This window comes from Nyctereutes procyonoides, unplaced genomic scaffold (assembly GCF_905146905.1).
Source record: "Nyctereutes procyonoides isolate TBG_1078 unplaced genomic scaffold, NYPRO_anot_genome, whole genome shotgun sequence".
In the NCBI taxonomy this organism is placed as follows: Eukaryota; Metazoa; Chordata; class Mammalia; order Carnivora; family Canidae; genus Nyctereutes; species Nyctereutes procyonoides.
Window position 1 is genome coordinate 51,605,829 of NW_026575140.1, and position 14,674 is coordinate 51,620,502.

The following is a 14,674-nucleotide window of genomic DNA, read 5'->3' on the forward strand; positions in this document are numbered from 1 at the left end:
GAGTCACCACAGTTACTTTCTTTTTCATTTTCTTTCCTTCTCCTTCTTCTTCTTTTTCATTTGTTTCTAGAGATAACCTAGGCATGAGGGCAGGACTGCTCGCTTGTTGTGCTCACTGCTGCCTCCCCAGTGCCCGGAAAAGCACTTGGCACAAGGCTAAGAAGTCCATAAATAAAAATTTATGAATAAAATAATGAATACTTGTTTAAGGGGTTCCCACATCTCAAGGGGAGAGAGCTTGCCAAGAGTTGTGCCAACTACAAGTACTGAGAGCATGGTACCTCCTGGATGGAGTCATGCCTGAAGCCGGCTTGCTTCTGGACCTTTCAACTACACGAATCATCATACTTCTCTTAATGGGGCCTGTTGCGGTTGGGTTTCCCGTCATGAGCAAGTGAGAGCCCAGACTGAGACCGCGCCTAGTTGGCGGTTAAACTGAGGGCACATGCGGCCGAGAAATCGGCTGTGGCTTTTCCCTCGAGTCTGGTTCTGGGCAGATCCCCTCTATTTGCAAGATGAGCAAGTGCCGAAGGAGGAGCTCCAGTTCCAGAACCTTTGGGGCCCCTAAGGGGGCCAGGCCGCTAGGGCTGGCCAAGCAGCTTCTCCTCAAGTGCCAGGTGGCTGGGGAGAGGCACACCTATGTGTGCACGGGGGGCAGGGGGCAGCTGAGGCCGTCGGGGCCTTCCATGGGCCATCAGGCCAGCAGCCCGGGCCATCCGTCACCGGCACCACCCTGCCTCCCAAGCCGGACCCTGGGATGTCCCAGGATCTCCTTTCTGCCAACCACCCGACCCAGCCCGTGGGTCTCCCTCGGGAGACCAGATCCAGACCCTTTCTTTATCCTCGGATCTCCTAGATCTACCTTCCATGCTATGGCCTGAATTTTCCTTCTAAGGCACAAGCCTGGCCATGCTACTTCCGGATTTCCAGATTATTCGGCAGCTGCCCTCTGCCTTTAGGCTTAAGTCCCACCACCGCCTTGGCATCCAAGCAGTATGCCCATCCCACGCCCTGGCCGTGCCCTGCAGCCTTACTCCAGCCGCGCAGAACTCCCTGTGCTCTTCCAGACACTCCACGAAACATCACGGGGGCCTTGCTTACCCTGGGTTGTGCCGGCAATGCCTTTGCCCCCCACGCCCCTCCCCTGCCGCTCAGCCAGAGGACTGGCGGCCCACACTGATGTCTTCCCTGAGCGCAGAAGCCCAACTGATAGGACGCCTGGGTGCCAGTGTGGCCTACGAAGAAAAGGTGTGAGCCGGGCAGAGGGAGTTGCAGGCTCACTTTGGCTCCAATGTTCTTGCTAAAGGGTGAGGGCCACAGCCAGCCAGGCAATGGGTAAGAGCCCAGGGCAGAGGATCCAAGAGTCAAAGTGTGAGACCCAAGAACCAGGATCCTGGAGCAGTGGGTGTGGAGAGGGTCCAGGAGGGGCTGAGCAAAGCCCCACAATCCCACCACCACCACCATCACCACCACCATAAACACCACCTCCACCTCCACCACTACCACCACCACCACTCCCACCAGCACCACCAGCACTACCAGCACCAGCACCAGCATCACCACCAGCACCAACCCCCCACCACCCCCATTGCCAGCACCACCAGCACCACTAGCAACAGCACCAGCATCACCAGCATCACCATCACCCCCATCCCACACCTACCCCCACCCCCATCACCACTACCACCAGCAAGGTGGTAGGGCCTGGAGATGGTGAAGACCATCCAAGGGCTCTGGGTCAGAATCTGAGGCTCCCTGACAACTCCCACCTGCCACAGTGGTCCTCCCAACCCTGTGAATCTCCAGGGCGAACTCTGGGGAGTCAGGGACTGAATTCTGGGGGGTCAGGGATGCATCTGAGTTCACCTCTTTATCCTGCATCACACCTGGCACATAGAGCCCTGGGAATATTTATTTGCTCAGCTGATAAGAGACCGAATGGCTGTTGAGTTAATCCACCCCGCCCACATCCCTGTTGCTTGGCAGTTTATTTTGGTTTGTGTTTGTGAATTTGTTGAAGCTGGGAAGGGGTGGGGTGGGTGGTCTTGTTTGTGTTTCTCTTGCTGATGCCCCTTGGCTTGTTTGTCCTAGTCACCTTGTTGACTTGAGCTGTGTGGTGTGGGGCGGGGTTACCCTCCCGGCACTCGCCAGTCCCCGGCTCTGCACTGGGCTTTGCTTCAGTGACAGGAGCTGCCCCCTGAGAGTAGTTTCGGGAGATGCCCCAGCCTGCAGAGCCCCCTGGCTGCTGGCCACTGAGGACAGATGGGCTTTTACCAAGACCCTGGTACCCGGTCTTCACCCACCCAAGCCGGCTGGCCTGCCTGCCTGACCTTCTCTGCACTTGGGGCCCCCACTGTCTCAGCTTGCACTTCCCAGATGGGTCCCCCAATTTATGAATTGGGTGGGGTTCCATTCTTTTCGGCTGACCAGGGATGCGTGCTGGCTCTCGTAGGCCAGATGTATTAGCTGAGCTCACGCTTGCCGGGAATGAGTCCAAACCACGGCTTAGTGGAAGAAGGTAGCAAGACACTAAATTCTCTGCTAATGTATTTGAAAAAGCCAAGAAAGAGAGAGAGAGAGAGAGAGAGAAAGAGAGTGAGTGGGGGAATTTGAGGGGCAGGTTTGGGGAGAGAGAAATATTGGCCAAGAAGTCCACTCAACTAAGGATGCTCTGCTTCTAGTTCTTTTTTTTTTTTTTTCCTGCTTCTAGTTCTTGAGTCAAGATAGCACTGAAGATACAGGAAATGGTAAAAATTTCCCCCAATTCAGAAATCAAGAAGAAAGGACAGAAACTCATTTTGGCTCAACTCATGCTGGTTCTCTGCATCTGCCTCAGATTCAGTCCACGGGGCATGTGCCAACCTCCACTCTCAAATGCTGGTCCAGGCATCCAGCAGAGACCGGTGTTGCTCCTCCAGCCACCTCCACTTCCACCTCCAGCTGCTGCCCTGAAGCCACCTACTCATTCCATCTCCTGTGTCACCCCTGGTGCTAGGGGCCGGTGGATACAGTGGTGACAGACAGCCCTGCCTTACTAGGGTTGTAGTGTAATCAGGTGCCAGGGAAGCAGGGAACTGTCTACAAACAGGTAAACACAACCTGCAGGTTGCACAAGGATAGGTCCTAAGGGGGACAGACAGAGCAGGAGTGGTGGTCGCTGGGTGGTGGTCTGACATTAGGGCAGGTGAAGTCCGGAAACATGAGGAAAAACCAAGCTGGTGGCAGCAGAGGAGGTGAGCGGTTGCCAGAGTCGGAGGATACCTTCCCGCTGGTGGCCTCAGTGATGCATGGCCTGTGAGTGGGGACCCAGGCTGGGCCAATCGGAATGCAAGTTTGGGGACGTCAGATGATGTTCCGTGCTGTGTGTGACGGGGACCCCCAGCCACCTCAGGACAGAGCCTGAGTTAGGGAACGGGGGCTGGAGGCCCTTTGATCCAGAACGTCTCTTTACAGCTTATATTTCATTAGGAAATGGTGGCCTCAAGATTCTGGGAACCTCTCAGCTGTCCAGCATAAGGTCCCTTTTCTGAGTTTCCGAACAAGCCTGAGTATGGCTCCCACGTCACTTCTCCAGGTGGATTCACAGACAGCAACTTACCTACAGTTGGACGGGTGACAGGAAAGGACCAACAAGGCCGCCTGCCAAGTGTCCGAGCTGGTTGCTGGACCCTCTTTCTCTTCCACTTGCCTGAGAAGCCTGGTGGGTTGACAGCACAGATCTTACCAGATAGAGGGAGAAAACATGCCACCAATGGAAGCAAGAGCTTTGTGGGCAACCACCAGCTGGCCGCTAATTCCAACTCCCACTCTGCAGTCAGGTCAAACGTGGTGCTCTCCTGGAACGTGAGCATGGCACCAGAAGGGTCAAGTGGACAATCTGCAAGGCGCCCCCTGTGGTCAGTGACAGGTGTCCCATTGGGACACATCAGTAGGCCAGGGAGTTGGGGAGGGGCGGATGACAGAGACCCTGGCTCCAGCACAAGCAGGGGAGTGAGCCTCCAGGCACACTGGGGTCAAGCAAGCAGGAATAGCTTTGCTTTACAGAGAAGTGCTGGGTCCCCACTGTTTGCTGAGCACAGAGATGGGAGGGGAGGGTGATGGCAGGGTGGGGAGACATGAGCGTGAGCTAACAGAGGGAGACTGAGAGCAAAGCAGGGCCCCGGTACTTTGGCTTTTCTCTTTCAGAGAGGGCGAGTGGGGTACTCAAAGCGCACGCATCTAAAGGTGTTTCTATGGAGCCCATTTTGATGTTTGAAAAGAAAAGCTGATCCCGGGAGTGGGCAAAGCATTCGCTGTACGGCTTCAGGCTTCCAGACACGGGGCCTTTGGTGAAATGTGGTTTTATCCTTATAATGGATACAGTGGCTTTCCTAGAATAAAAGGAGGCTGGTACATTTTCCCCAGAGTCAGAAGGAATACTGTGCTCACAATCATGCTTCTATAAAAGCTCATAATGAAGAGGCTGGATGCGTCTTTTTCCTTTTTTCCCTTGTTTGCTGTGTTTAGAATAACCAGCCTCCTGGTAGAACCCTGTTTCATATCTCAGGCCTCTCCTCCTGCATGTGTGCCCCTACTACCCCGTCAGGGCCCCGGGGCCTTGTCCTGTGCTTACAGTTGATTGGACCCCAGTGAAAACTGGTTAGTCCAGATAGCAGGTTCCAGGCTGTGCTCCCGACCACTAATTCCAGGAGCAGGTGGGAGGTGTTCCCCAAACAGAAGGGTTCTGCACTTAGTAGGTTTGTGAAGTAGTGGGGGGGAAGTGCAGGTTTTTTTATTTTAAAAATTTATTTATTCATGAGATACACAGAGAGAGGCAGAGAACACAGGCAGAGGGAGAAGCAGGCTCCCCACAGGGAGCCCAATGCGGGACTTATACTGGGTCCCTGGGATCACAACCTGAGCCCAAGCCAGATGCTCAACCATTGAGCCACCCAGGCACCCAGATTTTTTAAATTTTTACTTAACTTTGGGCCCCATGAGGCCATACTGTACGCATGTGCCTACTGATGCACCAAGGGAGCTGTAGTGTAGGCAAGACTTCCCAAAGACTCCCCGTTAGGGAACATGCTTCACCCACCTGGGTAATGCTGATGAGCACAGAGTCCTTAGGAAAGGCGGTCAAGGTTAGGGTTTGCTGCAGCAGGTGTGAAGAAACGAGGTGCCCCAGGAGTCCTGGTAGGTGAGCAGCATCTCAGGGCCTGGGGTGGGGGTGGCGGGTATTACGGGGGCCTGAAATCCACATTCCACAGTGAGAACTGTAGGACTGGGGTTTGGAGAGCTGGAGAGGTCATCTGAGAACAGGGTGTCCTCAGGGAGGTGTGAGGTGGCAGGAAGTCCTCAAGGCGGCTTCGCATTTAAGATCCCTGGAGGAAAACTGGGTCTGAGTGTTGAGAAGCTGGGACTTCATTTGCTGTGAGGAGGCCATGCAAGCCACTGGTATTTTCCGAGCAGAACGACAGGTCCAGGAGGCCCCGAGGATGATTTCGGCAGTGGTTTTGAAGGAAGAAGGAAGAGACTGGGTGATTCCAAACTGCACATAGGGTGAGGGTGGGTGGGTCGTGGCCCTTCTTCTTAATAATAATTATGCTTATGATTCTTTGGAGTGCACAAGTATTAAAAATCAAGTGTGAGGGCACCTGAGTGGCTCAGTCAGTTAAGTGTCCAACTCTTGATTTTGGCTCAGGTCATGATCTCAGGGTCTTGAGATCGAGCCCCGCTCGGCCGGGAGTCTGCTTGGGATTCTCTCTCTCCCCCTGCCCCTCTCCCCATGCCCTCTCTTCCACTAAAATAGATCGATCTTAAAAAAAAAAAAAAAATCCAATGTGTTCACTTCTACCACTTAAAACAAAAATATTGCTTTTTTTTTTTTTTAAGAAAGATTTTATTTATTTATTTAAGAGAGAGCATGCAAGAGCAGAGGGAGGGAGGCAGAGGGAGACTCCTTGCTGAGCAGGGAGCCCGATGCTGGCCTCGATCTTGGGACCCCAGGATCATGACCTGGACGAAGGCAGCCACTTCACTGACTGAGGCCCCCAGGCGCCCCTACTGATGGCTTCCTAACCACCTGCTAGTCATAAAGGTGAGTCACGCACTGGCAATTCTGCTAGGACCTGTGCAAACTCCATGCACGGTGATTAAAGAAAGGACCCCCATACACGCTTCTGTTCTTACCGGTTTATTGTGGCAGGAAAAGAAAATGGAGGCATTTTACACATTCGAGGGCTGCAACAAGGTGTAGATGTCCTTTGCAGGCATTCCTGCCATGTTCCCCACAGTAAAGAACCCGGATGCAGCCAAGAGGTAATATTGCAGGTAAGTAGAAACAGGGGTTGGATGTTATCTGCGACCGCTTTACAAATATTCAATCGCAGCGACCATCTGCATGTTGCGTCAACTCCCCGAAACCCATTCCTGCAGGGCAGTGGTGCCCCTGGACAAGGAGTACTGCAAACATCCTGCTGAGCATCAAGACCTTCTGGCACGTGGGGTTCCACAGCAGACAAGTGACATACGTGGAGGACGGATGGAAGGTACTACAGGTTAACTAGCACAACTCCCGGGACGGGACACATCCCCACCAGGAGTCCAAGCCAAGCTTCTGGCTCTTACGTCTGGCCATTAGACGTATGGAGGCTAATTTCTGAATTCAAGGGAAGAAACGTGTTTTTCACTAAAGGGACAAGGATATGAAACGTGTTTTTCACTAAAGGGAGAAGGATATGAGCTCTGTGGCTGGCGGGACCAGCTCACCTTTTCTCTGATTTCCGTTCTCGGTCGGCCTTGAGAAGCTGTGCAGCAAAGGGGCTGTCGATGGACTGGCAGCAGTGGCCAAAGTGGGGACAGTAACGAGTCAGAGCCAGATGGACTGCGGGTATGAAGACTAGCGCCACCCTTCCAGAAGGAACTGCTCTAGACACCTCCTGCATTTTAAAGTGAACTATAAAGATGCCTTTGACTGCTTGGAGTTGGAAATGGTGATAACATAACAGGGTGGCCCAGGGGCTGGCAGTCCCCCAGCCGACCGTCCGAGATTCCCTAGGCAACCGTTTGGCATTCTCCCTTTGAAAATTGGGCAGTAGCACATCCTTGGGAGTCTAGGATTGTTTGGGGGAATATGTGGTTGAGAATATATGTGAGAAAGCTGGAACCAGCCCCGGCTCATTCACAGGAAGGGCCGGCAGTGCGCATTTCCTCCGCCGTAGTGGAGACCTACGGACGGACTACAGACAGAGAGCTCCAGCGCGCACATGTCTGGTCACCAGTGAGCACTCTGGCTGGCAGGTGGGGAGTGTGTGTGTGTGTGTGTGCATGTGTGTGCGTGTGCGTGTGTGTGGCCAGACAAGGAAGAGGTGCATTTGCACATCTACAGGAGGAAGAACAAAACCGGGAGTGTCGGCAGAAGGACAGAGGAAGAAATACAAAGACCTTTAAAGAGAAAAATATTCTCTTTGCATTAATCACCTGAGCCAACCTGTTTCTTACTTGGGGAGCATTTTGGACATTATCATTTAAAAAAAAAATCATCGGGTGATCACTGAGCACCAAATAATCTCATGATCATGTACTAAACTCAGCAATTTCCCTTTCCGAGCTCCGGAATCACCAAAACATTCCTGTCTCACCGCAGACGGAAGAAAACAACAAACCCTGTGTGTCTCCTTGTACTTTTGTTTTTGTTTTTTTCCCCACACACCCAGGTGATTTCAGCTCTGGGGCTCCGCCCCGGCCCCGCGGGCACCTGGCGGCCGCTTGCAGGTGAGCATGAGCAGCAGGAGCAAGGGCAGGTGCCACAGGCTGCAGAAGAACAGCTTCCGGGAGCTCTTGCGGTCTGCGTCGGTGTAAAACCGAAAGCCGAGGTAGGTGATATACAAGTTGATGGGCAGGGAGATGACAGGGAAGGTCCACGTGGTGACATCCAGGACGGGGGCCGCGGTGGACAGTCCGATCAAGGCCAGGCAGTGGCGTAGGGCGACGCGCCTGCACAGCGCCGGGTGGGTGACCGACATCATGCAGTAGCCGCCTCGCGAGTAGTCTTCGCGGAGGCCCCAGCTCAGGGCGTTGAAATGCGGGAACTGCCACGAGTAGAGGATCCCTCCCAGCAGAAATGCTCCTGCACACACGGCGAGGACAGAAGGGGGAAGCAAACACAAGCTGTCATCAGGGACGCACGGAAGCCTCGGTTCCTGGCCCCGAGGTGCCCTCTCCGCTCGCACCGGCTCTCACATTCCCTTGCCAGCCTCCACTCGCCTGGCCTTGCAGGTCAGCCTGGAATCTGGGACAAGCCCGGGGGCCAGTGAAGTGCACCCTCTCCACCCAAGACCCCCCTGCCTGCCCTAGGACACCGAGCATCTGTGGCTCCCATCCAGTCCACCCAGTACCCACTGCATGTCCCAGGATCGTGACCACCGAAGCCCCCCCACCAGCCGGCGGACCTCTGGGCCAGGCTTTAGCTCGATTTCCACAGGCGCCTGCGGAGGCACAGGGCCACTGCCCAAGTCTGCGTGGCCCCTGGACAAGGTCCCTGCCCGGGGCGGGGCTGGTGGCTCCTGCTCGCAATGGCAGTCCTGAGCCTCATGGCCTTTGTCTGTGTCCTGACCAGCTCACAGGGCTTCCAGGGCAGGTGTCTGCACATTCCAGGGAGCCCACACCATGTGGCAAGCAGGACAGCCTCAAACAGCATGTGGCAAATAAATGGGGTGGCATGAAGGACCGCAGTGCCCGAGCGGAACGAGCAGTGGTCTGTGGCGGCGCAGCTCTTCAACGCAATGCATCAGTACCTTGAGCACCACTTAGCCCCTTTGTCTGGAACAAGGCCTCCCCTCACCCACCAGGGTGGGACCAAGGCCTGCGTTTTTGGGGCATGGATCTGTGACAGAGCCACTCACGCCAGAACTTCACTGAATCCTCACTGGAGGCTGTCAGGTAGGTTGTATGCTCATTAAGTGAGCCAACGGACGGGAGGGGGTTAGATTCAACAAAAAGAGGTGAAGGAGGGGTTCAGAACAAGCCTGATGAGGAGCCCGGATCCCCCCACCCCCACGCTAAGCCTGGCTCCCCCAAGTCAGGCAGCAGAGCCCAGTCCTGACTACAGGGCTGCTCATTCCCATGCAGGTGACTCATTGCTCCTTTTCTCACGCCAGAAGTGTTTACTGAGCACCTACTAAGTGGCACACACAGTGCCAGGTACTGGGGGACAGGATGGTAAGTGCAAATCCACATGTGCCCCTGTGGCGTGCAGTTCACCCAGCAGGGCATGAATCAAAAGCCACACTAGTGAATCCACGTCACACTCAGCTGCTGTGTAGGAAGAGTCTCTGCCACGAGGACACAGAGCAAGACCTAGTTGAGGGGGCAGGGGAGACCTCTCTGAGGAGGGCATGTCTGAGCTGAGCTCTGAAGGATGAGTGACCCGTCCCTCAGGGCTGGCAGGGGGAGAAGTCGACATGAAGGGGCATGTCGGAGGTGTGTGTGAGAAAGGGCATCGGTGTCACTTGATCAATCTGTGAAAGAACACACTCAGGGGCCCCCAGCAGGTATGGGAGGGCTGATCGGGGCTGAGATGCGTGGGGATAGGAGCTGGGATCCAGGTGGTGACAATGAGGTGGGAAGAGAGGGCTTCCAGAGGCCAAGTGACAGGGAGGTCAGGACAGGAGGGGGAGGGAGGTAACCCCTGGGTTTGGGGGCCTCGTGAAGATGCCATGCCCTGAGATGAAAACAGGAGATGAGGATGACGGCACATGAGTGTGACCTTGAGTGTGTCCAGCCTGACACGCCTGTGGGACGTCCAGGTGGCAACCAGGTAGTCGTGAAGAGGCATCAGACCTAGGGAGCATATCTGGGAGCTACCCATACCTGCGTCCGGCACTGGGTAGACCCTGGTGTCCAATCATTATGAGTTTCTGGGTTTCCTGCTTGGATGCAAATTCCTAATGGGAATGTTCATTTTTTGCATCTCTGGAGCAGAAATATAGAAAGTGCTTGATGTTGCTACAGAAGAGGGTCCCTAAAGGCATCAGTGGGAGTCCACGTGGACAAAGAAAGGCTTTACTAAAAGCCACGTGAGATTGCAGTTTTCCAGCACGGATTTGTGAATGGACAGAGCTATTTCTTAAGATTCCCTCCTTCCTCCCTCCTGGTGCCTCGCTCCTCCTGACACCTAAGTGCCTCCTAGGTGGGGGTGGGGGGGTCCCCGGTCAGGGAACCAAGAACTCACTAACCCACCAGGTCATCCACCCTGGCCAGCACCCTCCCACACAGACAGGTTGAAAATTTGTAACCACAGTCCTATTTCAGGTAATGAGGACCTTTTAAGCTTCTCCTCTGTGGGACCGTTCAGAGAAGGCAGCGGGGGGTGGGGAATCACTATTGCTAGAACAGAACCAGCAGGAGAGAAGGCAGTTTAAATAATTCAGAATCATGCAGAAAACCAGGATGGGGCTCCAAGGTTCTGTAGGGTCCCTGTGGTGCCCGTGCAGGGCAGGATCAGAGGGAATGAGCCTCTCTTTTAAGCTCTTATCCGTATTCGTCTACAGCATGGGCTGTGGAGTGACAATAGGGGCAGGCTCGTGCATCCCCTCACAGACAGAATGGTGACTTCTGCTCATATTGTTGTGGGCAGAAACTTGCTCACTTCCGAATTCAGTGGGTCAGAGGCAGTTGTGGCATAGCAAGTAGGACTTGTGTGGGCACAGACTGTAGAGGACAGGGGCAGGGGGCTGCTTTGGGGTCCAGGAACAGTTTCTCAGGGGTTCTTTAAGTCAATCCATTCCTTTCCAGCCTTCCGAGATGACAAAATAACCAAGGCTGGATGGGAGCGTCCCTGTTTCGGTAGGGCTGCTGACAAATCCCTCAGGTCCATTTAACTCTATCTATAAATCACTTCGTGGGCGTCATTCACTTGGGGAATAGGTGGCAGGTGTCTGCCACATGCCAGGCCCCACTGCAGATCTGGAGGGAGAGGTGATGGACAGAAGCACACGGTAGGATAGGGAGCTACAGCCCAGGGCTGGGGCATGTGGGCATCTGTAGGTGGATCAGGTGTCATGGGAGCCACGGGGGTGGCAGACACAGATCCCTTTACTCAGGTGGGGAACATCGGGGACACACACAGGTGAGTGCATTCATGGTGGAGGCCTGAAGGGCTCTATTTGGGGTCATTTTAAGTTTGAGGTGCCTGCAACACATCCCAAACGCCTTGTGGCTGTCGCACGCCAGGCATTGGGTGGAGGGGTTACACGTGCCTCTTGCTCCCAACCGCCTTCCCATAGGTGGCATTACTCTCGTTGTACAGACGAAAAGCTTCATCAGCGTGCCCACCCAGGGAGAGTCAGCCCACGTACCAGCACACTCTTTGAGAAGAATGCTGCCCCACATCGACTCAGACTGGTAACGGCGGACCATTAGGTGCCAGTTCAAATGTTGATGTTGCTGGGCAGAGATGGGGCTTGCTGGAAGGAGAAACTGCACCTGCCCGTTTATTAGGAGGCCCGGGACCTTGAAGAGTGTGTTTACATTGGGCACAGACAGTACTGGTCTCGACAGTGAGCACCTCTGGGGAACCGGAAAGGACATAAGGGAAGGCTGGACCTCTTGTTTCGTGTGCTGATGGAAAAGGAGATCACAAAGGGACCAGTGAAGAGGAGGTGCTGCTAGATATTCGTGGCACTTTTGAGGTGTTGAGCATGAGCGATGGGGAGCAGCCCACCTGCCACGCGGGACAGGTCTCACACCCAAAGGGTCTAAACAGATTATGGGCCACAGTGATGACAGCTGTGGCATGAGGGTGGCAGAGGGACAAGGGACAAGGCTGAGACATGTCCTGGCAAGAGAGCAGACATCACTGAGGGCTCAGAACCTCGGGAGGGCATCGGATAAGCCAGGGCACGGTAGTCAGGTAGCCCGTCTGCTGTTGTGTTTAAAGAGCTGAGGCAATGCAAACTCAGCCAGGAGACCAGACTGGAAACGGTTAAAACAATCAGGCCCCAATGCGGGCTCTCGCTTGCCTCTCTCAAAAGCCCTCTTTTTCGTGTGCCAACTGGAGTATTCTGTTTTGCTCAATATGCATTTTCGGTTATGCTTCTGCTTAAAATAACATAATTAAAAAAATCATTTTCATAAGAGTAGCATGCTGCTTGCTATGCGAGAGGAAATTGGGTGTGGGTTTGGCTCATGTCACAAATGAAAGAGCTTTAGAAATCACAGCTTACCCTTAATGGATTGTAATCAGAAAACCACCACCCCCACACAGTTCTACTTGATGGGTCGCAACTGCCTCTGCTCCTACAAAAGATGTAAAACAAATTGCTCTCTTCATCAAGATAAGGTGAACTGAAAACAGGAAGACTTGGATTAGTCCGGGGGCTGTGGTGGAACCCACCTTCCTTGTGGGGTAAACACAGAGCACTCAGTTTACTGACTCAAAGGCCTCCGCTCAGCCTCACCCCCCACCCCTCACCCCAGAGGAGTCTGCTGTGACTGGGCCTATCTTCTGCGACACCCAATCTATGCAGTGTGCCCACTATGTGGTAAGCGCAGTCTGTTCTCGAGGCCCTCTGCTGGAGTCTGGCCGGGGAGGCAGACAATATTACCCCGAGTCCAGCCTCTGAAGGTCACCGTAGGTGCTGTGTTCGCAGGGGACACATAGGAAGACCTAAGTCAGCCTTAGAGAGGTCAGGGAAGGCTTCCTGGAAGAAGTGACTTGTAAACCGGGATCTGAAGAGGATGGTCTCTGAGTTCCAATCCATTCACAAGAACTGTGCCTTCTCTGCTTCTTTTAAACGTGGTTTCTCATTTCCCTACCCAACTCTGTAGAATCTGTGTATGTATGTGGTTTAATCATATCTGGAAGACATGTCTGCTTCCTGGCTTTTAGGCAAATATTAGTTGGTCTATGAATATGAAAAATGCCAAAAATCTATGATATAGGTGGTGTATCTGGGGTTATGGTTCTCGGGAGGACAGTGACTTCCTGGGGTCACGAGGTCACAGTCCCAGCTCAAAGGCCACACCAGAGAATATCCAGGGGTCTGGGGCATTATTTCTTTTCCTCCATATACAGGAAACGGAGACCAGCCCATCCACCATGCTTCATCTCATAGTACCTTGCTCTGATTAGGGGGGCACGCTAACGTTAGGTGGGGGCAATGCTAACCAATGTCTTCCTTGTGACCCATTGCAAATATAATGCATTTTAAAACCCGCTTGGAATATCTATCATTTTTATACCACAGACACAGAAGAGGGGGACCTCAACCACTGCCACCTCTGCTTGGGTCAAGAAACACTTGTCCAAAGTGCACATTTTGTTGGGCAAACAAAGCCATGGCAGTTGCAGTCACATGGCTTCCCAAGAGGATGGAGACAAATATCTTCAGGTGGGAGCTCTGAGTCTCTGTATGGGCTCTTCCAAAACAAAATTCCTTTTGGAAGGGAGTTCAATGGTTTCAGCTAGCTTCCTCTGCAGCCTGGTGGGCCCACATTCAACTCCTTCCCGCCCGGACCCAAACCCATTCATTGTCATTCACTGCCCACCTGCGGCCTTGGAAAAGACAAAGAGACAGCTCCAGTGAACCTTGGTGCTGGGCTGGGGAGGTCTGCCCTCCCCAGGACAATAGGCTCCCCCTGAATGTGGTCCCTGGTGGCTGGTCTGTTCCTCAACGGGTTGTATTTGTGCTCTCAGGGGTACATGGTTATGTAAACTGGGGGCTGGCTCAGGGAGCCAAGCCAAACCCAAAGCTTCATGGTCACAGATTCCGAAGCTTTTCCTTTCAGGGCTCACACAAAGGAGCTTGTGAAACGGGTCGGCCTCCACTGTGTAATAGACTTCGATAGCGCGGGGCATAAAGGGAAGAGGGTGTGGGGCCAGTTGATCAACTGCACGCTGACAAAAGGGAAGACCGCAGGCCCTCTGAAAACAGGGACCGGAGTGGGCAGGAACAGCTCGCCCTGGGAGAATCCTCTGGAAGTGACTCAGGGATGGCCCAGAGGCTCAGTGAGCAGGGGCACAGGCGCCCTCCCGCCCTCACCTGATTGCACACTGCCTGTCGCCCCCCCCCCCCCCCCACCGCAGAGTCACTCCAGGCTTCCCTTTGATGGGAGCTGCTCGGAGTAAAGGAAGCACAGAACTCTGACGCAGTGCTCCCCTCTCCTTGTCATTTCCCTACAGGGTAGCTTTGGGCATCTGCGGGTTCTCTGAAGAAATTCAAACGTTCCCTACTCCCCTAGCTCTCATCTGAGGGTATTTCCATCTTTATTATCCAAATACCAATATGTTCCCTGAACACTACCAACTGGGTACCGGGTGCCAGGCACCACACCTGCCAGAGGCTGCCCTCCAGAGGCTGATCACTTTCCTCAGGAAGGTGCTGGCTGGGCTCCCTCAAAGTCCTGGTCATCTGGTCAACCCAGCTCGACCTGACAAGCCCAGACCACACTTCCTGCATCGCACCAGAGTCGGCCTCCAATTATACCGTCAGTCTTAGGTCTAGCAGCCTACTTCTAGTACGTTCTTTCTCAGGCTTTTGTGGGTTTTGTCTTTGAAGAGAACAGCGCTCTAATATTGTTTGGTTTGCTGATATTCCCATGAAAATGTTCCTTGTCCACCCTGTCTTTAAAAATACCATTTATCTTAATTAATGCAGCCCTCTGAGCCTCGTTAAGGGGAAAAAAGAAATCT

At 53.8% G+C, this 14,674-nt stretch overlaps 1 protein-coding gene across 1 annotated transcript in view; it reads right to left on the reverse strand.

Moving 5' to 3' along the window:
• Positions 1–6,154: 6,154 nt before the first annotated feature.
• Positions 6,155–14,674, reverse strand: part of LOC129497280 (protoheme IX farnesyltransferase, mitochondrial) — a 128,145-nt gene continuing 119,625 nt past the window's right edge. Inside the window, exon 7 of the mRNA XM_055306062.1 lies at positions 6,155–8,110. Coding sequence (XP_055162037.1) covers positions 7,704–8,110 — 407 coding nt within the window. The 3' untranslated portion in view covers positions 6,155–7,703. The remainder of the gene's footprint in view (positions 8,111–14,674) is intronic.